The 21,311-nt window shown below is 40.1% G+C and overlaps 1 protein-coding gene across 1 annotated transcript in view; it reads left to right on the forward strand.

Annotated features, from left to right (window-relative positions):
* The window catches only part of HPSE2 (heparanase 2 (inactive)), a 634,212-nt gene that overhangs the window by 584,913 nt on the left and 27,988 nt on the right, over positions 1-21,311 (forward strand). Inside the window, exon 10 of the mRNA XM_008704932.1 lies at positions 20,938-21,083. Coding sequence (XP_008703154.1) covers positions 20,938-21,083 — 146 coding nt within the window. The remainder of the gene's footprint in view (positions 1-20,937; positions 21,084-21,311) is intronic.

Here is a 21,311-nt window from a genome sequence, read left to right on the forward strand (position 1 = left end):
TCCAGGGAGCCGGGTGCAAAGGCAAAGATTGTAGCACAAAGTTTCCATGCTTGGAAACATCATTTGACTGGGGTGAATGGAAGGAAAGTTCTTAAATGATCATTAACAAGCTATTAGACTTTCTTACATACCACCATCACATACATAAAACGTAAGGTCAGTGGGATGCTATGTACTTCCACACCACATACATAAACAAGAAGCATGAGTGTGTCCACAATATATTTATGAGATAGCCTGTGAAACGGAGGGATGCACCAATGTTTTCCATTTGCCACAATCGAGGTCGGTGGTTTGCCAAATGAGGGATGGTGATTTGAACGCTATGGGGAGATTTGGCATTTGGTATCTGGAGGCATTTTTGTTTGTCACAACTGGAGGAGGGGTGTGCTACTAGCATCTAGTAGTTGCAGGCTGGGGGTGCAGCTCAGTGTCCTGCGCGATGCAGGGCAGCCTGTCCCGAGACAATTAGCAGGCCCATGCCACCACTAGTGCTGAGGCTGCAAGACCGTGCTCTCAGGTTTAGGGTTGGGGAAATGGTATAGCTTCTCCCAGGTCCCTGGGATCCTACAGAAGGGATTATTCCTAGTACATTCCATTGCATCTGGGATAAAAAGTAACTGCCTGGAACTAAGAATCTGTCTGAGAAGACTCTGGTTTTTTTCCTTTACTCTCGTATTCTGCCATACTCAAAACACTTCTAACCCCAGATGTGAGGTTTTGTTTTCTTTTCTTATACCGATCAATTTTCTGACACCATCTGAGTGTCCTACAATTCAGTTTAGTTCTGAAACTATTTACCTGGAGTAGCATCAGGTCCCACCAGGGCTCAGTCCCACAGGACTGCCCCCACTTCAGACACCAGTCACAAATCCCAGGCTGTCCCTCATACTTCTGACCAACACCTGCTATAAGTCAGGGTTCCCATGACTCCCTTCTCAAGTCTGATAATTTGCTAGAACAGCTCACAGAACTCACAGAAACACTTACTTAGGTTCACTGGTTTGTTATGTAATAAAGAATATGATAAAGGATACAGATGAACAACCAGATGAAGAGATACACAGGGTGAGGTTCAGAAGAGTCCTGAGCATAGGGACCATGCTCCTGTGGAGCTGGAGTTTACCACCCTCCTGGCTCATGGATGTGTTCACCAACCCAGGAAACAATCTGAACCCTGAGCTTTGGGGATATTTGTGGAGGCTACGTCACATGGGTATGATCAATTATTAACTCAATTTGCAGCTCCTCTCCCCTCTCTAGAGAATAGGGGAGGGAATGCTAAAAGCTTCTAATCATGCTTTGTCTTTCTGGTGACCAGCCCCCACCCAGGACCCCAACAAGAGTAGCCTCATTAGAACAAAAGATGCTTCTATCACCCAGAAAATTACAATGGATTTAGGAGCTTTGTGTCAGGAAATGGGGTCTAAGACCAAATATTAGCAGGAACTGAGGGTAGAGAAAAATATACATATATGGCTGAGTAATATTCCATTGTATATATTACTCAGCCATCAGAAAGAATGATTACCCAACATTTGCAGCAACATGGACGGGACTGGAGGAGATTATGCTAAGTGAAATAAGTCAAGCAGAGAAAGACAACTATCATATGGTTTCACTCATTTATGGAACATAAGAAATAGCAGGGAGATCGGTAGGAGAAGGAAGGGAAGAATGAAGGGGGTGGAAACAGAAGGGGGAATGAACCACGAGAGACTATGGACTCTGGGAAACAAACTGAGGGCTTCAGAGGGGAAGGGGTGGGCGATTGGGATAGGCCGGTGATGGGTATTAAGAAGGGCACATATTGCATGGAGCACTAGGTGTTATACGCAAACAATGAATCATGGCACACTACATCAAAAACTAAGGATGTACTGTATGGTAACTAACATAACATAATAAAAAATTTAAAAAATATATATGTATATGTGTTTTTTCATAGAATCTCTCAGAGAATCAGGGAGAATCCAGTGAACTTAGGAAACTAACAATCCTACTGAAAATCAGGAGAGTTCTTATCACTTACTTTTCTGTCTGCTGGATCCCAACTTAAAATTGAGATTTTGGCAGCCTGCAACTTTCCTCTTCAATGCAGCACTCAATTGATTATCACATTTGTCCCAGGTTAGTTCTTCATACTCCTGGAATATTTCTCAATGTGAAGGTCATTTTCCAGACCTTCTGGGCTTAAGCTCTGCTCAGGGCTTCTAGTGCAGCAAGAGGAGCGCAAGGCATCTTGGTGGCTAGTTCACTGAGGGGGAGTGTGTTTTCCTCTTGCCTTGCTCTGTGCCTAATTTAGCCAGTGAAGTGTGGCTGCTATTTCACTAATTCTCACAGCAGCACTCGGAGAAGGAGAAAAGATGGGGCTGATTTTATCTCTATGCAGCAGTGGGTCTGAATTTTTAAGGGAGCTTCACAGTGAATTCACTAATCAGTAAGATAAGATGTTTCCCCCTTTGGCTGTATACTGACATCTTACCCATTTGATCAAGCTGTCACTTTTTTTTTTTTAAGATTTTATTTGTTTATTTGATAGAGAGAGCGCATGAGCGGAGGGGAGGGGCAGAGGAAGAGAGAGAAACAGGCTCCCAGATGAGCAGGGAGCCTGACACGGGCTCGATCCCGGGGTCCTGGGATCATGACTTGAGCCAAAGGCAGATGCTTAACCCGCTCAGCTGCCCAGGTGCCCCCAGGCTGGCACTTTAAATTCTAATAACACTTTTTAATTATATATTCAGAGAGCTACGATAGTGAAATTTATCTACATAATTTTAGTGCATTCTTTCATTAATTCAACAAGTATTTATCAAGCACTTACTGTATACCTAGGCACTGTGCTAGGTGCTGTAGCTACAACTCCATCACTTATGTACGTTGTTTTATATCTCTAAGCCCTACATCCTCACCTATAAAAAGGAAGAATAATAGTGCTTCCTCATAGGATTCATTGGCAAATTCAATGAGATAATACAGGTGAAACACATATTAAGTACTCAAGAAATGTTCGTTGACCTTGTTATGAAAAACATGGTCCCTGATCTCACCGCAGGGTCTAGCGGACAACACATACCAGTCAGTAGGCAATTAGCATACATTGTGAAAACTGCTGTCAAGGGGAACCGCAGGATTCACAGGATCACACACAAGAGAAAACCTAACCTGGACTCAGGGCTTCGGGGAGGTTTCCAAGAGGCAATTTCATTTAGATAGAAACCCAAAGAATGTGAAAGAGTTAGCCAGGCAGGGCATGGGAGGAAAAAGTAGTGCAGACAGTGAACAGTGTTTCTAAAGGCCCAGAGGTGTGAAAGAATGAGCCTTTCAAGGAACTGGATGAAGAAAGATAGCACTACTCGGAGATAGGTACTGTTTCCATTTAGGTGTGTATACTTAAGTTGAACTCCGCAAAGATGCTTAATTCCCCTCAAAAATAGGATGGCCCTGTTTTAGAGCCTGCTTTTTTTTTCAAGTTTTTATTTAAATTCCTGCTAGTGAACATACAGTGTAATATTAGTTTCAGATGTAGAATTTAGTGATTCCACACTTACATACAACCAGGGGGCCAAGAGACACGTGAAAAGATGCCCCACATCACTCAGCATCAGGGAATGCAAGTCAAAACCTCACACCGGTCAGAATGGCCAAAATCAACAACACAGGAAACACCAGGTGTTGGCAAGGATGTGGAGAAAGGGGAGCCCTCTTACACGGTTGGTGGGAATGCAAAGTGATGCAGCCACTCTGGAAAACGGTATTGAGGTTCCTCAAAAAGTTAAAAATAGAGCTACCCTATGACCCAGCAATTGTACTGCTAGGTGTTTACCCAAAGGATACAAACATACTAATTCAAAGGGATACATGCATCCCGATGTTTAGGGCAGCATTATCAACAATAGCCAAATAATGGAAAGAGCCCAAATGTCCATCCGCTGAGGAATGGATAAAGAAGATGTGGTATACAAATATATACAATGGAATATTATTCTACCACAAAAAAGAATGAAATCTTACCATTTGCAACAATGTGGATGGAACTAGAGAGTATTATGCTAAACGAAATAAGTCAGTCAGAGAAAGACAGGTACCATATGATTTCACTTATATGTAGAATTTAAGAAACAAAACAAACATAGGGAGAAAAAAAGAGAGGAAAACCAAGAAACAGACTCTTAACTAAGAGAACAAACTAATGGTTACCAGAGGGGAGGTGGGTGGTGGGATGGGTGAAATAGGTGATGGGGATTAAGGAGGGCACTTGTTGTGATGAGCACCGGGTGTTTTGAATGGAAGTGTTGAACTTGCTCTTTTTCTAGACTCTATGATGAACATCTTTTGACATCATTAATTATTCTTCTAAAATATAATTTTTAGGGACTGCAAAATATCCATAGTTTGATCTACTATAATTTGTTTATCCAGTAATTTGTTTATTCAACTTTTAATTGTTTTCAGGTTTTTTTCCCCATTAAAAATAATGCTGTGATGACCATTGAACCAGTTAAGATTCTTTAGTCATAGGAAAAGAGGGAGGGAAAAAATCTAGGGATCTTAAGCAGAGAAGAAACGGGGTAGTTGAAAAGCTAAAGCACAGGGCTTAGAAAGGGTAGAATCCAGGACTACATGGAACCCAGGTGGCAGCACCAGTGACAGTCTGCTCAAAGTGCCACTCCATAGAATAAATCTATTCTCGCCACTCTTCGTGTGCTCGGCATACCATTCGGTTTCCAGATTTTCCCTAGAGAGAAACCCCAACTGGCCTAATAAGATCACTTAGTCTACTGAAGGGAGATCAGGGAATCTTGATAAACAGTATACAATCATGACTGAATCATTTCCTAGTAGAAATCCTGATGCTATAATCAGGAGGAGGAATTTAGGGCATAAAACCAACAAAAGCCACTACAGCCATCTCGCAGACGAATCTTTGCTCATCTCATGATTATTTCTTTGGGATAAATTATGAGAGATGGAATTGTTGGGTAAAAAAATATGCAACAGTTTGAGGCTTAGATGCATATTACCAAGTTATTCTTAAGAAAGATTATTTCTGACAATTCCTTTTTTTTCTTTTTTTCAGTCTGGTAAAATATATAGAACATAAAATTTGCTAATTTAACTATTTTTAAGTATACAATTCAGTGACATTAAGTACATTCACAATATTGTGCAACCATCTCTGCTAGTTCCAAAATTTTTCATCACTCTGAATAGAAACCTGTACCCATTGAGCAGTAACTCCCCATTCTCACCCCCCCCCCACCCCTGGCAACCTTTATTCCACTTTCTGTATCTCTTAATTTACTTACTCTAGATATTTCATGTAAGTGAAATCATACAATAGTGGTCCTTTGTGTCTGGCTTGTTTCATTTACATAATGTTCCCAAAGTTCCTCCGTGTCGTAGCGTGTGTCAGAACTTCATTCCTTTTTACGACTAAGATTCCACTGTATGGATGGATCACATTTAATTCATCTGCGGATGGACGCCTGGGTTGTTTTCACCTCTTGGCTATTGTGAACAAAGCTATAATGAACATTCACGTCCAAGTGTCTATTTGAGTCCCTGATTTCATTCTTTAGGGTATATTCCTAGGAGTGAATTACTGTGTTGGGGTAATTCTATGTTTAACTTTTTGAGGAACTGCCAAACTGCTTTCCACAGTGGCTATACCATTTGGCAATTCATTCTTAATATTCAGCACTAGGAGGTTTCAGTGACATGCTAGACCTTCATGATCTGACTATCAAAGTTGTTGAAATAAGAATAGAAAATTGCATGTTTGCCAAAAATAACTCTCACTGAAAGCATATAATTTGGCTTCATTTTACAGCAAACCTCTCAGTTCTGCCCCTGGCATTTTGAAGCCAGCCATCACTTACTTTATCTCAGTGAGCAGATTTAAGGCAGGCCTTTCTAATTCTTAGTGCTTGTGATTGCTTTCACTTGCAGTATTCCTGGAATTCTGAGTCATACCACAGTACTTCTGGTGCCCCTTTAGCAAGGACCCTCTGGGCTGCATTTCTAGGTTGAAAGTTTCCTGGATCTTTGGGCATCATCCCCGTTGTACTGAGCTAGAAGTTCCTCCCTGCTCCTCTGACTGCATCACAGAGCCCCAGCAGAGCCTGTGCTTCCTCCCACCCTTACTTAGGTCTGGGATTGATGGGGTGAGTACAGAAAAACTCTGTAATTTGTTTCACAGTAGATTACCCAAAGTCCAGCTGTTGATAAAACTGAGTAAGAGGATCAAGGGGCAGGAGGCCAGCCCAAGGGGAAAATGGGTACCTCTAGGGCCCTCTAGTACTACCTCTTTATTGAGTACCTTTATGTTCTAGGTGCTGTGTTAGACTCAGGCACACAGCTTTGAGAAAACACAGTCCCACCATCATGGAAGTCATAGTGTAGAAGAGAAGAGACCTATGAACCAGAAAATCCTACCCATAAATGTGTAAATACAAACTGAGTCAGGTGTCCTAAGAGAAACCATTTCTTTTTTTTTTTTTAATGATACGTTAGTCACCATACAGTACATCATTAGTTTTTGATGTAGTGTTCCATTCACTGTTTGTGTATAATACCCAGTGCTCCATGCAATACGTGCCCTCCTTAATACCCTTCACCGGCCTAGCCCATCCCCCCATCCTCCTCCCCTCCAAAACCCTCAGTTTATTTCCCCAGAGTCCATAGTCTATCATGGTTCATTTCCCCCTCTGTTTACCCCCACTTCATTTTTCCCTTCCTCCTCCTGACAATCTCCCTACTATTCCTTATGTTCCACAGATGAGTAAACCATATGATAATTGTCTTTCTCTGCTTGACTTATTTCACTTAGCATAATCTCCTCCAGTCCCATCCATGTTGATGCAAATGTTGGGTAATCATTCTTTCTGAGAGCTGAGTAATGTTCCATTGTATATATGGACCACATCTTCTTTATCCATTCGTCTATTGAAGGGCATCTCGGCTCCTTCCACAGTTTGGCTCTTGTGAACAATGCTGCTATGAATGTTGGGATGCATATGGCCCTTCTTTTCACTATATGTGTATCTTTAGGGTAAATACCCAGTAGTGCATTGCTGGGTCATAGGGTAGCTCCATTTTTAACTTTTTGAGGAACCTCCACACTGTTTTCCAAGGGGGCTGTAGCAACTTGCATTCCCACCAACTGTGTAAGAGTGTTCCCCTTTCTCCACATTCTCTCCAACATGTGTTGTTTCTTGCCTTGTCAATTTTTGCCATTCTAACTGGCGTAAGGTGGTATCTCAATGTGGTTTTGATTTGAATTTCCCTGATGGCTAATGATGTGGAACATTTTTTCATGTGTCTATTAGCCATTCATACATCTTCATTAGAAAAGTGTCTGTTCATATCTTCTGCCCATTTTTTTATTTGATTCTTTGTTTCTTGGGTATTGAGTTTGAGAAGTTCTTTATAGATCTTGGATACCAGCCTTTTACCTGTAGTGTCATTTGCAATTATCTTCTCCCATTCTGTGGGTTGTCTCTTTGTTTTGTTGACTGTTTCCTTTGCTGTGCAGAAGATTTTTATCTTGATTAAGTCCTAAACGTTCATTTTTGCTTTTGTTTCCCTTGCCTTTGGAGACGTGTCATGAAAGCAGTTGCTGTGGCCGATGTTGAAGAGGTTACTGCCTATGTTCTCCTCTGTGATTTTGGTGGATTCCTGTCTCACATCAAGGTCTTTCATCAATTTGGAGTTTATCTTTGTGTATGGTGTGAGAGAATGGTCGAATTTCATTCTTCTGCATGTAGCTGTCCAATTTTCCCAGGACCACTTATTGAAGAGACTATCTTTTTTCTATTGGATGTTTTTTCCTGCTTTGTCAAAGATTTGTTGACCATAGAGTTGAGGGTCCATTTCTGGGCTCTCTGTTCTGTTCCATTGGTCTACATGTCTGTTTTTGTGCCAGTACCATGCTGTCTTGGTGACCACTGCTTTGTAGTATAGCTACATAGGCAACATGATGCCCCCAGCTTTGTTTTTCAACATTTCCTTGGCAATTCAGGGTCTTTTCCGGTTCCACACAAATTTTAGGATTGTTTGTTCCAGCACTTTGAAAAATGTCATTGGTATTTTGATCGGGATGGTGTTGAAAGTGTAGATTGCTCTGGGTAGCATAGACATTTTAACTATGTTTATTCTTCCTATCCATGAGCATGGAATGTTTTTCAGTCTTTCTGGGTCTTCTTCAATGTCTTTCATCAGTGTTCTGTAGTTGCTAGAGTATAGATCCTTCACCTCTCTGGTTAAATTTCTTCCGAGATATCTTATGAGTTTTGGTGCTATACTGTAAATGGAATCGATTCCCTAATTTCTCTTTCTTCAGTCTCATTGTTAGTGTGTAGAAATGTAAGTGATTTCTGTGCATTGATTTTGTATCCTGCCATGTTACTGAATTGTTGTATGAGTTCTAGTAATTTGGGGGTGGAGTCTTTTCGGTTTCCCACATAAAATATCATGTCATCTGAAAAGAGAGAGAGTTTGACTTCTTTGCCAATTTGAATACCTTTGATTCTTTTTTGTTGTCTGATTGCTGTTGCTAGTATTTCTAGTACCATGTTGAACAATAATGGTGAGAGTGGGCATCCTTGTTGTGTTCCTGATCTTAAGGGAAAGGCTCTCAGCTTTTCCCCATTGAGAATGGTATTCGCTGTAGGCTTTTCATAGATGGTTTTTATGAAATGGAGGAATGTACCCTCTATCCCTACACTCTGAAGGGTTTTAATCAGGAAAGGATGCTGTATTTTGTCAAATGCTTTTTCTGCATCAATCGAGAGGCCCATGTGAGTCTTGTCTCTTCTCTTATTAATGTGTTCTATCACACTGATTGATTTGCAAATGTTGAACCACCTTGCATCCCAGGGATGAATCCCACGTGGTCATGATGGATAATCCTTTTAATATACTGTTGGATCCTATTAGCTAGGATCTTGTTGAGAATTTTGCCATCCATATTCATCAGGGATATCGGTCTGTAATTCTCCTTTTTGATGGGGTCTTTGCTGGTTTGGGGATCAAAGTAATGATGGCCTCATAGAATGAGTTTGGAAGTTTTCCTTCTGTTTCTATTTTTTGAAACAGCTTCAGGAGAATAGGTATTATTTCTTCCTTGAATGTTTGGTAGAATTCCCCAGGGAATCCATCAGGCCCTGGACCCTCATTTTTTGGAAGGTTTCTGATCACTGCTTCAATCTTTTCACTGCATATAGGCCTATTTAAGTTGCCAACCTCTTCCTGTTTCAGTCTTGGTAGTTTATAGGTTTCTAGGAAGGCATCCATTTCTTCCAGGTTGCTTAATTTATTGGCATATAGTTGTTGATAATAGTTTATAATGATTGTTTCTATTTCCTTGGTGTTAGTCATGATCTCTCCCCTTTCATTCATAATTTTATTAATTTCGGTCCTTTCTCTATTCTTTTGAATAAGTCTGGCCAGTGGCTTATTAATCTTATTAATTCTTTCAAAGAACCAGCTTCTAGTTTTGTTGATCTGCTCTACTCTGTTTCTGGTTTCCAATTCATTGCTCTTTGCTCTAATCTTAATCAGTTGCCTTTTCATGCGTGGCTTAGGCCTGTTCTTTTGTTGCATCTCCAGCTGTTCAAGGTGTGAGTATAAAGACTGCATTTTAGATTTTTCTATTCTTTTGAGTGAGGCTTGGAAGGCTATGTATTTCCCCCTTAGGACTAGCTTCGCAGTGTCCCATAGGTTTTGGATTGATGTGTTTCTCATTGGTTTCCAAATTGCTTAAGTTCTTCTTTAATTTCCTGGTTTACCCAAACATTCTAAAGCAGGATGGTCCTTAGTTCCAAGTGTTTCAGTTTCTTCCAAATTTTTTCTTGTTATTGAGTTCCAGTTTCAAAGCATTGTGGTCAGAGAATATGCAGAGAATAATCTCAATCTTTTAGTATCGATTGAGACCTGTTTTGTGACTCAGTATATGGTCTTTCTGGAGAAAGTTCCATGTGCATTAGAAAGAATGAGTATTCTGTTGTTTTAGGGTAGAGAGTTCTGTATATATCTATGAGGTCCATCTGGTCCAGTGTGTCATTCAAAGCTCTTTCTTTGTTGATTTTCTACTTAGATGATCTGTCTATTTCTGAGAGTGGAGTGTTGAGGTCCTCTACTATTAACGTATTATTATCTATATATGTCTCTTTATTTTGGTTAACAGTTGGTTTATGTAGTTAGCTGCTCCTCTGTTGGGGGCATATATATTTATAATTGTTAGATCCTCTTGTTGGATACACTCTTTAAGAATAATATAGTGTCCTTCTGTATCTCTGACTACAGTCTTTAGCTTAAAATCTAATTTGTCTGATATGAGAATTGCTACCCCAGCTTTCTTTTGAGGTCCATTGGCATGAAAAATCGTTCTCCAACCCTTCACTTTCAGTCTGGATATATCTTTAGGTTCAAAGTGAGTCTCTTGTAGACAACGTATGGATGGGTCATGTCTTTTTATCCAGTCTGTAACCCTGTGTCATTGTATGGGAGCATTTAGGCCATTCACATTGAGAGTGATTATTGAGAGATATGATTTTAATGTCATCATATTGCCTGTGAAGTCCTTGTTTCTATAGATTGTCTCTGTAAATTTTTGCTCTGTATCACTCTTGGGGTCTTTCTACTTTTATAGAACCCCCCTTTAATATTTCTTGCAGGGCTGGCTTGGTGGTCACATATTCTTTCAGTTTCTGCCAGTCCTGGAAGCTCCTTGTCTGAATGACAGCCTTGCTGGATACAGTATCCTTGGTTGCATGTTATTCTCACTTAGTGCTCTGAATATGTCCTGCCAGCCCTTTCTGGCTCGCCAGTTCTCTGTGGACGGGTCTGACTTTATTCTGATGTTCCTCCCTCTGTACGTAAGGAATCTCTTCCCCCTCGCTACTTTCAAGATTGTTTCCTTGGATCTAAGATTTGTGAATTGTACTATTATATGTCGTGGTGTTGGTCTGGTCTCATTGATCGTGGGAGGGGTCCTCTCTGCATCTTGGACATGAATGCTTGTTTCCTTCACCAGATTAGGGACATTCTCAGCTACAGTTTGTTCACATATCTCTCCTAGACCTCAAGAGAAACGATTTCTATGGTTCTATGAGAACACATAACACAGAAACATGACTTAGCCCAGACAGGGGATGGGGGTGGTCTAGGAAGCCTTCCCTAGGAAAGTGACCCAAAGCTAACGTTTGAGCTAAGAGTTAACAAAGTATATGTGTGTGCACTCGTGATTGTACATACCGGGGAGGGTTGTGTGGGACGGGATTGGGAGGTAATTAGAGAAATTGGAAGGCCCTGTCTGAGGTTGGGAGGGAGAAAAAAAATCAATGTTCCCGAGCATAAGAGGCCAGGTTGAGAAAGGCAGGGTTGTAAGGGGCCAATTCATGTTAAAAACCACTAGTTTTAGCCCCTGGTCTCTAGCCTACAAGCAACAGGAAACCATTTGATAGTTGTGAGTAAGGTGGTAAAAAAAATTGATTGGAGGGGATTGTGTCCCCTCTAGGGAGGGCAGCAGGGAAAATTGTAGCTTTTAGTATTTCCAAAGATGCTTTAGTCACATGGAAACTTTGTGGATCTTCCCTGCAGCTCCCTCTCTGCGGAGGAAGTTGGAGCAGCAGGGTTCTTTCCCGTGCATGCGAGCTCTGGCATACCGCCATGTCTAGGGCAAAAATCCACAGCAATGTTCCCTTCATTTCTTCTGGGCTCTCTAAGATCAGATATCTAGATGAAGGTGGCTATCAGTGTAACATTTTTGACCACTAGAACGTAACTAGGTTTTTGTGACTTTGGAAGTCAGACAAGAAACTCTGTGAAGGAAAAATATTTGTCATTTTGCTGTCCATTCCAGTGCATTTATACTTCTTACAAGAAGAAAATACTGAGATTAAACAAGTTTAGGCAGCTGCAGCAAGGCCTGTCAGTGCTTGGGAAAACTATAACCTTTGAATCTTGCAAAGTTATCCTTTCACTCCCATTCAGCCCTGGAAGCCCTCCCATCATCTTCAGGAGGTGAATCTTCATTTGATCATTCATTCAATCAATCAGACATTTATTGAGTGCCAGTATCTATGTTCATAGGCACTGGGGATGCAAACGTAAGCCCTGATCTCAAGGAGGTTCCTTCCAGCCATCCTTAATCTCCCAACACATGCACACATGTACACACACACACCCCAACCCCCTCTACACATATGTTATGTTTATGTTTTCAGGGAAACTTGCAACAGAACTATGTACATACTGGAATGTAACTATTTTCATGAGGCTAAAAAAATATTTCAAGGAATAAAGAGAAGAATAAGCAACATGTATTAAATATTTTATTTACCAGACACCATGACAGATGTTTCCAGATATATTATCTCATTAAACCCCGACAAGGAGACTGAGGTTTAGAGATAATAAATCACTGTCCAGGATTTGGATGTGTATCTTTCAACTGTAAGCAAATTATTTCTCCACTTTTGTTTCTCTGTGAAGCTTTCCCTGAATCTCCTGGTCATAAATAATTGTTTCCTCTTCCAAATTCCCGAAGTACTACAAGTGGTTTCTGCTCATGTGGAGTTTACTTTAGTCAGCCTCATTTTACAGAGAATTGTTTACATGTATCTTGACCACTAAGTTCCTAGAGGACGGGAAGATGTCTTGTTCATCTTGGTATCACCCAGACCCAACAGAACACTTTGCATGCCACTAATACGTGCTCAGGAAATGCTTCTAGAAGGAAAGACTGTATTCACAGCTCTCACCTGGTTGGTAAGCACCTAGGGCCGTAGCTCAGCACTCCTCCCACCCCTAGTGTATTTTCAAGGGTGTCGTGGTCACACAGTGTGGATAACCCAGGCTACAAGCCCTGATCATACCTCCATAAGCAGCTGCCGCTTGCCACTTTTCAGCCTAGTAGTACATACCCCTGAACTACTGTCCACTCTTAGGAAGCCAGATTCCAGGTTGAGGTCTATGCTATGAAATCCAGGCTATAAGATAGGTAATTCTGGGGCCACAGGGACTCAGAACGTGGTCTAGAAAAAGGCATGGGCCCTTGGCTCTGTGGACTTCCTACCCCATGGAGAGGGGTGCTGCTGAAGGAAGATCAGAGCTTGGCTCTCTAACTTAAGGGTCCCTTTGCCCAGTTCTAGATTAATGGATATAATAAATGTGCGAAGTAGTGAGTGAAGTAAGTGAATGAAGACAAAATATTTCAAAAATATGCACTGGATTTGTGGGCACTAAGAATAAAAAGAAACTTCAGAACTAAATTTTAGGGACACGTTGAAAAATATCTATCCAGTGCACATTTGTTAGGTATCACTATCACTCTGTTATTGTCTTCTCTTGGGTAGGTTCTGTGCTTGTCCCTGGCAGAACCTGATCTCACTAAGTCTTTGGGCTGGGGTTGGGTTAGGAGGAGGTGTGGTTGAGGATTGAAGGGATACACTGCTCTTGTCTTGCCGTGACCATCCCATTCTCTGAAATTAAGGATTTGGGCATTAAAAAGCTCCAAATCCAAGTTTCATGCTCACTCTCTGTATCCAGTCAATCACCACATCCAATCAATTTCGGCTCCTAAATATTTCTCAAATCCCTCTTCCCTCTAATCTAACTTCCTCACCGTAATCAAATGATCATTTTTTCTTCTAAACTAACCTCCTAAATGGTTTTCTCCAATCCATTTTCTGTACAGCTGTGAAAGTCAGCTTGCTAAATGTTAATTGAATAATGTCAGTTTTTCTGTTAAAATTCTACGGTGCCTTCCCATTTATTTTAAGACAAATTCTAGAATCCTGAGGTCTACAAGAACTGGCCCTGCCATCCTCATCAGGTATTCATTGCCAAGCTCCAAGCTGAATTGGTCTGCTTTCAGATTCTCAAGGATTCCAAACTCCTCCCCATCTCAGAGACTTTGCATAAGCTCTTTCTCTTGACCAAAACACTTTCTCTCCCCTCCCCTCTTTTCCTCAAATCTTAAGTGAAGTCCGTTGCTCACTCCCGCCTCCTGCCTAGATGGAGTCACAAGTTCTGTTATATTACAGTCTCATAGATTTCTCCGTTACCGTTACACAGTTGAAATCAATTAATTGCTTAACTCCTTGGCTTAAGGACTGTTTTTCTTGCTAAATATAAGCTTCATGATAGCAAGAACTGTGTGTGTCTTATTTACCGCTGTATCCCTAATGCATGGCATGGAACCTTAAACATAGCACACATTCCATAATTTAATTCTAGCCCCTCCTGCAAGGCAGATGCTGTACTAGGCATGGACTATAGCAATGGGGAGAGGTAGTCTGTGACCTCGAGGAACACACAGTTCCATGATTAATCCAGTAAATTCTGCAAAATTCTGTCAGTTTCTTTCTCTTTTCCCATTTATTTTGGTTCAACTTACTCCATATACTGCATTGTCTAGCTTTCAGACAACAATTGACTTTTTGATAAATAGTAAAGAAAAAGAAAAGATTTAAAACCTCTGTCTTTTTAGTGTCATCTGTTATTAGTTTTCCCTCTCCAGCTAATAAATGGACACTATTTTTCTTCCACCTCTTCTTATGTCTGATACACTTAAAGAATGTCTATTTGTGTCTCCCTTTGTCCCTTGAAAATTACAGTGCATTCCTTGCTTTAGATTTTTTTATTATTGACATAAAAAGCCATTATATTAGCCTTCCTTCTTGATGATTCTTACTGTCTGAAAACTTCTATTTATATTCCATCTTTCTTTCATATAATGTCCTGTTGTTGTTAGGTATGTATGAGCATTCTTTATTTTTTCCTATTTGTTCTATGCATAGAGGTCATTTTTCTACATTTTCATGTCATTTCCTTAAGAGATATTAAGGAATCATTTCATTTGCTTAGTTTTACTTGTGATTATAAAATGGCACATATTCATAGTAAAATGAAAGAAAGAGGAGAAAGGGAGGGAGGGACGATTGGAAGGAGATGGGTAGGAAATTTGATTCTTCTGAGAGCTGGTGTACATGAGGGAGAGATAAGGACAGAGAGACAGGGACTGTGAAATTTTAAAAAAGAGGTTGGGAATAGGGAACTGAGGAGAACAAGGGTAAGAGAGGAGTCTGAAAACAGTACATGGAACTAAGTAAAGGTGAAATACTCATATTCACCTTGACTTTTAACCTCCCATCAGCTGACACCAGTCCAAATCCTGCATTCGCCTGGGGGAAGAGATGATGAACTAGCAGCACATCACTGTAAACCCACCTCTCTTTGGGTAAAACAGTTCAAAGAGATGCCAGCCTGTGGGTGGATAGACAGTGTCATCTGCAGAAGGGAAGCTCTGGTAAACAAACGCATACATAATTTTCCTTTCTGATCTTTTTAATATCTTATTTGACACGTTCAAAAGATTATCTATGCCTACATGTTACTTTGAAAGCAAAACAGTAACAATTAGCCCCTGCGACTCCTTCGTCACCAACCCCAGAACTAAGACACTACCATCAACCTCTACATTCTCCCGTTATGCCATTGCCCCAATTCCTCCTGCCCCACCCAAGGTGACCACTATCCTAAGTTTCATGTTTATCAACCCATTGCTTCTACACCTACACACACGATGTTATCACGAATATATGTGCACTTAAACAATGCATCTATGGGGGCGCCTGAGTGGCACAGCGGTTAAGCGTCTGCCTTCGGCTCAGGGCGTGATCCCGGCATTATGGGATCAAGCCCCACATCAGGCTCCTCTGCTATGAGCCTGCTTCTTCCTCTCCCACTCCCCCTGCTTGTGTTCCCTCTCTCTCGCTGGCTGTCTCTATCTCTGTCGAATAAATAAATAAAATCTTAAAAAAAAAAAAAAAACAATGCATCTATGAGCTAAATGTAACCATTTGTTTTAAAGCAAACATGTGCCTACAGCATCTGAGAAACACACAACTATTGCCTAGATCACATGCTTTGCCTGCGCGCACTATCCTTGAATTCCAGGAGGTGGGGTGGGGTGGGAGGTGGGGAAATGAAGGGTTTTGTCCATCCATGGACACTTTTGGAAATGGAAGTAAAGAGATCATCGCAAATAGTTTGCACAGAATACCAAAAGGATAAGCAGAGAGAAAAAAGGGGGGAAAGGAATGTAGAAGCACTTTGAAAGTGCTTCCTCTAGAAACGGAGAATCGGTGAGTCTGCCGACAGAGCAAGTTTGGGGCTTAACACCAGGTTCTCCTTATCGCTATGCTTACTACTAAACGGTTAACAGAAAACTCCTAAAAATAAAATGTTTCCTGATTTCAATCCCTGAACAGAAAACATTCTCATGTTTTCTCCTCCTTTCAAGATTTGTTTTCACTGTAAAAGATCTAGTATACTTTCTTAATAGAAAAAAAAAAAATTAGGGGCGCCTGGGTGGCGCAGTCATTAAGCGTCTGCCTTCGGCTCAGGGCATGATCCCAATGTTCTGGGATTGAGCCCCACATCAGGCTCCTCTGCTAGGAGCCCGCTTCTTCCTTTCCCACTCCCCCTGCTTGTGTTCCCTCTCTCGCTGGCTTTCTCTCTCTCTCTATCAAATAAATAAATAAAATCTTTAAAAAAAAAAAGAAATTAGTGAACTTTGAAAAAAAGAAAGAAAGAAACAAACAAACAAAAAAGAAGCAAAGAAAGAAAAAAGATTCCCTGACTGGAAGGAGTTTACTTTTCACTGCCTTTTGTATTTATATGAGAAGACTCAATATTATAAAAATGTAAACTCTTCTCATTTGAGCTATAAATTGAATGAAATTCCAAAGTCCCAGCAGATTTTGTTTAGATACTTAATAATCTGATTCTGAAATGTCTGTGCCTGAGCAAAGGCCAAGATTAGCAAAACCATTCCTGAAGAATAAGATAGGAGGGATTGCTCTACCAGATTTCAAGACATTTGTAAAACAATGGTAATTAAAACAGTGTGGCAGTGATACAGGACGGCACAGTGGGACAGAAGAAAGCCCTAAGACAAACCCGTGAACATATGGAAGTCTGATAGGTGACACAGAGGACATTGCAGATTGCTAAAGAAAAAAGATACTCTTTCATAAACGTCGCTCGTATAACTGACTAGCCACGTGGAAACCATGAAATTAGATACCTGCCTCACACACCTACCAGCAGACCAACTCCCAGATTGATTAAAGATTTGACGATTAGAGGGGGAAAACCTTCAGAAGTTATAAAAGAAAATATAAAGTATCTATGAACTGGACCTGAGGAAGGACTTCTTAACACAAAGAACTAGACATTTTGTGCCCACTGGATTGGCAGAAATTCACTCAGAAAATAACAAGTGTTGGCAAGGGTGTGGATCAAAGGGAAGTTATGCAGACACTGCTGAAGGAAGTGTAAGTTGGAGTAATTGAAATCACTGTGGAAAGCAGCTTGGCTTATCCTGTAGAGTTGAGTATTTGTCTACTTGTGTATGACACAGCGATTTCACCCTTAGGTGTGTATTAGAACAGTGCTTCCCTAACTTTAACGAGCATCAGAATCACCTCGAAAGCCACACAACGTGGGGAGATTCTCGAGATTCTGATTCGGTAGGTCTGGGATAAAGTCTATGAATGCGTATTTCTTAGAAGCACCCAGGTGCTGAGGCTGCTGATGGTTTCCAACCACAGCTGGAGCAATGCTTCTCCAGATTTCTTCACTTGTGTCTTGGGTAACAGGAATAAGAATATTCAAAGTCGCATTGTTTGTAACAGCAAAAATCTGGACACGACCCAAATATCCATCAACAGAAGAATGGATAAACAAAGTGTGGTATGTTCACACAATAAAGTATCATACAATATTGAAAATGAATGAACAATAAGTACAGGTAACAACCTGGATAAATCTTAGAAGCATAATGTTAAGTGAAAAAAGTGACTCACAGAAAATTACATTCAGCATGATACCACTTTTATAAAGCTAACAAATTAAATAATAGATTTCTTAGGAGCAAATGTATGGGTAAAACTAAAATATGAAGCAAGGGAATGGAAAACACAAAAACGGGAAAGGGGGGACTCACCTAACTAGATGCCACCATGTGGGTGTTACGGTACCTTTTCGGGTGGGCGGCAGGTTCTCGTGTGCCTCAGAACTCTCATGTAAGTTACACGTACGCCAAAATTTGTTATAAATATTTGTCATATATATATATATGGAAAACATAGACATAGTACACATAAAATGGAAAACAATTTTTAAATGAGTGCCAGACACCCAGGTAAGCTAAACAGATTACAAGGAAAGGAAAACTGTAATAACAATTAAAATACTTTGGACTTAGTAAATGACAGAAATGATCCTGGAGGAAATGTAGAGGACAAACTCGAGATGTCCTGTTGCAGAGGAAAACAAAAAGATTGAAAAGTGATGAGAAAGGAGAGGATAGATGTGCCGGCTGCAGGACGGAGGGCTCACAACCAGACTTCTGAAACGAGCGGAGCAAACAGAAAGAAAAAGAAGTCAAAGCTATATTTAAAGAAAACTCTCATAGGTTGAAAAAAGGCCTTAGTCTTTCTGATCAGAAGTACTCCCCCAAGGGGCGCCTGGGTGGCACAACGGTTGGGCGTCTGCCTTCCGCTCAGGGCGTGATCCCGGCGTTGTGGGATCGAGCCCCACATCAGGCTCCTCTGCTGTGAGCCTGCTTCTTCCTCTCCCACTCCCCCTGCTTGTGTTCCTTCTCTCGCTGGCTGTCTCTATCTCTGTCGAATAAATAAATAAAATCTTTAAAAAAAAATAAAAAAAATAAAATAAAAAAGAAGTACTCCCCCAAATATCAGCAAATTAATGCAGAAACCCACATTGACACATTTCTGATAAAAGTTCAAATATCAAGAATAAAGCATGACTTCTGTACACATTCTGGCAGAATACAAAAGATAGAAAATAAACAGGCTAGCCAAACATAAAATAAAATTCACATTAGCTTCAAATTTCTCTTGCAACAACAAATACAACAACAACAACAAAAAGATTTCAAAGTTCATTTGGAAAAATAAATGGATATGACTAATTAAAGAAAGTTTGAACAAAAAAAGAAAAATTATAAATGAAATGAACTTGAATCTCTAGATATTAAAATGTAAACTACAATAATGAAAATGATGTAAAACTAATAATACAATATTATATTACATATTATAATGTTATAATATATATTATATGTATTTATATATTTTTACATATATAGATATAAAACTTGTTATGTGATAGATGGGTTTAAGAATAAGTTATCAACTGTATGATGTTACAACTAGTTGTAGAATAATTTAGAAAATAATTAGTACCATATGGCTAAATAGTTTTCAATGAATTAAGAGGTTATGCTTTTAAATCATTATATAAAAAGAACGAGAAGAAATATCAGTGAAGATTGATCCGATCCTTGTGTGAGGAAGGACTTTCTAAGAATAAAAGAAGTGAAAGAAATCAAAAGAAGAAAATGGATATATTTTCCTATAAAATTTTAAAAAATTATCCATATCAAAAAAATCATAAACAGTGATTGTTCAATATACATTCCAAAGATTCTTACCAATAATATTAAAAGACGTATTACAAATCAATAACAAAAAGGTGGAATCCCTTTGGAAACAGGGATGACCGTGATAATCACTTCACAAAGTTTACTTCAAATCAAAAATAGAGAAATTGTAGTTGAATAAGAGCAAATTGAACCACTGAGATTTTTTTCATTTATATGATTGCTGATGATAAATTATTTGGCATTTTAAATATTAGGAGACCATATTTAGCAGCCATTTTGAGGGCACTTCTAGTTCATTAAGGTAGGTGGTTGGGCAAGCCTTAGAGCTCACTAGTCAGGGCAGATTTAGTGCTATTCTGCTGACAAAGGGGCTTTGAGACTTTGTTCTGATTTATGCAATTCAACAGACATATTTAGGCAGCTGATGTTATAGATGACCACACAAGGGGGGAAAAGATCATTAAAAGGTTTCTGCCTGGGAAGATGAAGGCTGAGAAAACATGCATGATGTTTTTAAGACCTTGAGTAGCATGCCCACACTGAATGGCATGAATATGGAATTCCAGAATTGTGAGGAGGGAGGAAGCCCCCAAACAAATTAGGAAGCCCTTTTTTACATGGAGAGTTATGAACACTGAAGTCATTAAGCCATGATCGGATACAAGAGCAAATACAAAACAAATACAAAATATATCTTGTATCAAGTATAAAAGCAAAATATGGTAATAGCAAATACCACAGAAATGAAGGTGGCAGTGAATAACATGTGTGGGTCAGAGATCAAATATTTATTAATCAGTTACAAATGGATGCCAGAATGGCTAAAAGCCTCACATTCTTTCAGTTTAGAATCATTCTTTTTAGTTTAGAATTATTGAGGATGACCAAGAATTAGCACCATGGTTTGCAAACATTCTTCTGTTTGTGTTTCTGACTCTGGAATCCAGGACCCTGGTCTCTTGCCTGGAGGACCTTCATCTCCCTCCCACCACACTAATAGTCTTTAGTGACAATATTTGGAGAATGACATTTGGATTCTTATATTGATGACAATCCTGAAGATTGGAAATCTTCTATTCTACAATTAAACACAAGTCATAAACCAGTATGAAAATAAAGTCATAGGAAAAGAGAGTTGAAAATTTAAGGCCCTGATGGGTTATTATTTCATATGTGAAAAACTGATTCATTTGTTTTGCATGCCCATCTGAGTCCACCCCACTTAAATTTCCCCATTTGGTCAGTTGAAAAGGTCACTTTAGACAGTGCCCATTTCATTATAAACCCAAGGTGAGCACTTGATTGGGTTGACATGCTGACAGGATTAAGGTCTCTTTAGTCATGATTCGCTGTACCCCTGCTAAGAAGTGGTTTCTGGCCTGTGTGTTGGTATGTTTACTCATGATACTCAACATGCTTCTTTCTCTGACTCTCCACCTCTCTATTCTCCTCAGGACTATTGGCTCTCTCTTCTTTACAAGCGCCTGATCGGCCCCAAAGTCTTGGCTGTGCATGTGGCCGGGCTTCAACGGAAGCCACGGCCAGGCCGAGTGATCCGGGACAAACTAAGGATTTATGCTCACTGCACAAACCACCACAAGTAAGTCTTCAGAGAGATGTCACAAAAAGCCACTCCCGAGGGGCTTCAGGCTTCAGGCCCCTCTTAGAATTCCATACCATTTGGGACCCCTGTAAGACTGACTGTAAACTGCTTCTGGAATCATTATCCCTGTTCTTTGCAGATTTCAAAGGACCTCTGATAAATAGCTTTTTCTCCAAGTGAAACCATTTTCTCACTCTCAGAGGATTGATACACAAAACGTTCATA

Source organism: Ursus maritimus, unplaced genomic scaffold (assembly GCF_017311325.1).
Source record: "Ursus maritimus isolate PB19 unplaced genomic scaffold, ASM1731132v1 scaffold_7, whole genome shotgun sequence".
In the NCBI taxonomy this organism is placed as follows: domain Eukaryota; kingdom Metazoa; phylum Chordata; class Mammalia; order Carnivora; family Ursidae; genus Ursus; species Ursus maritimus.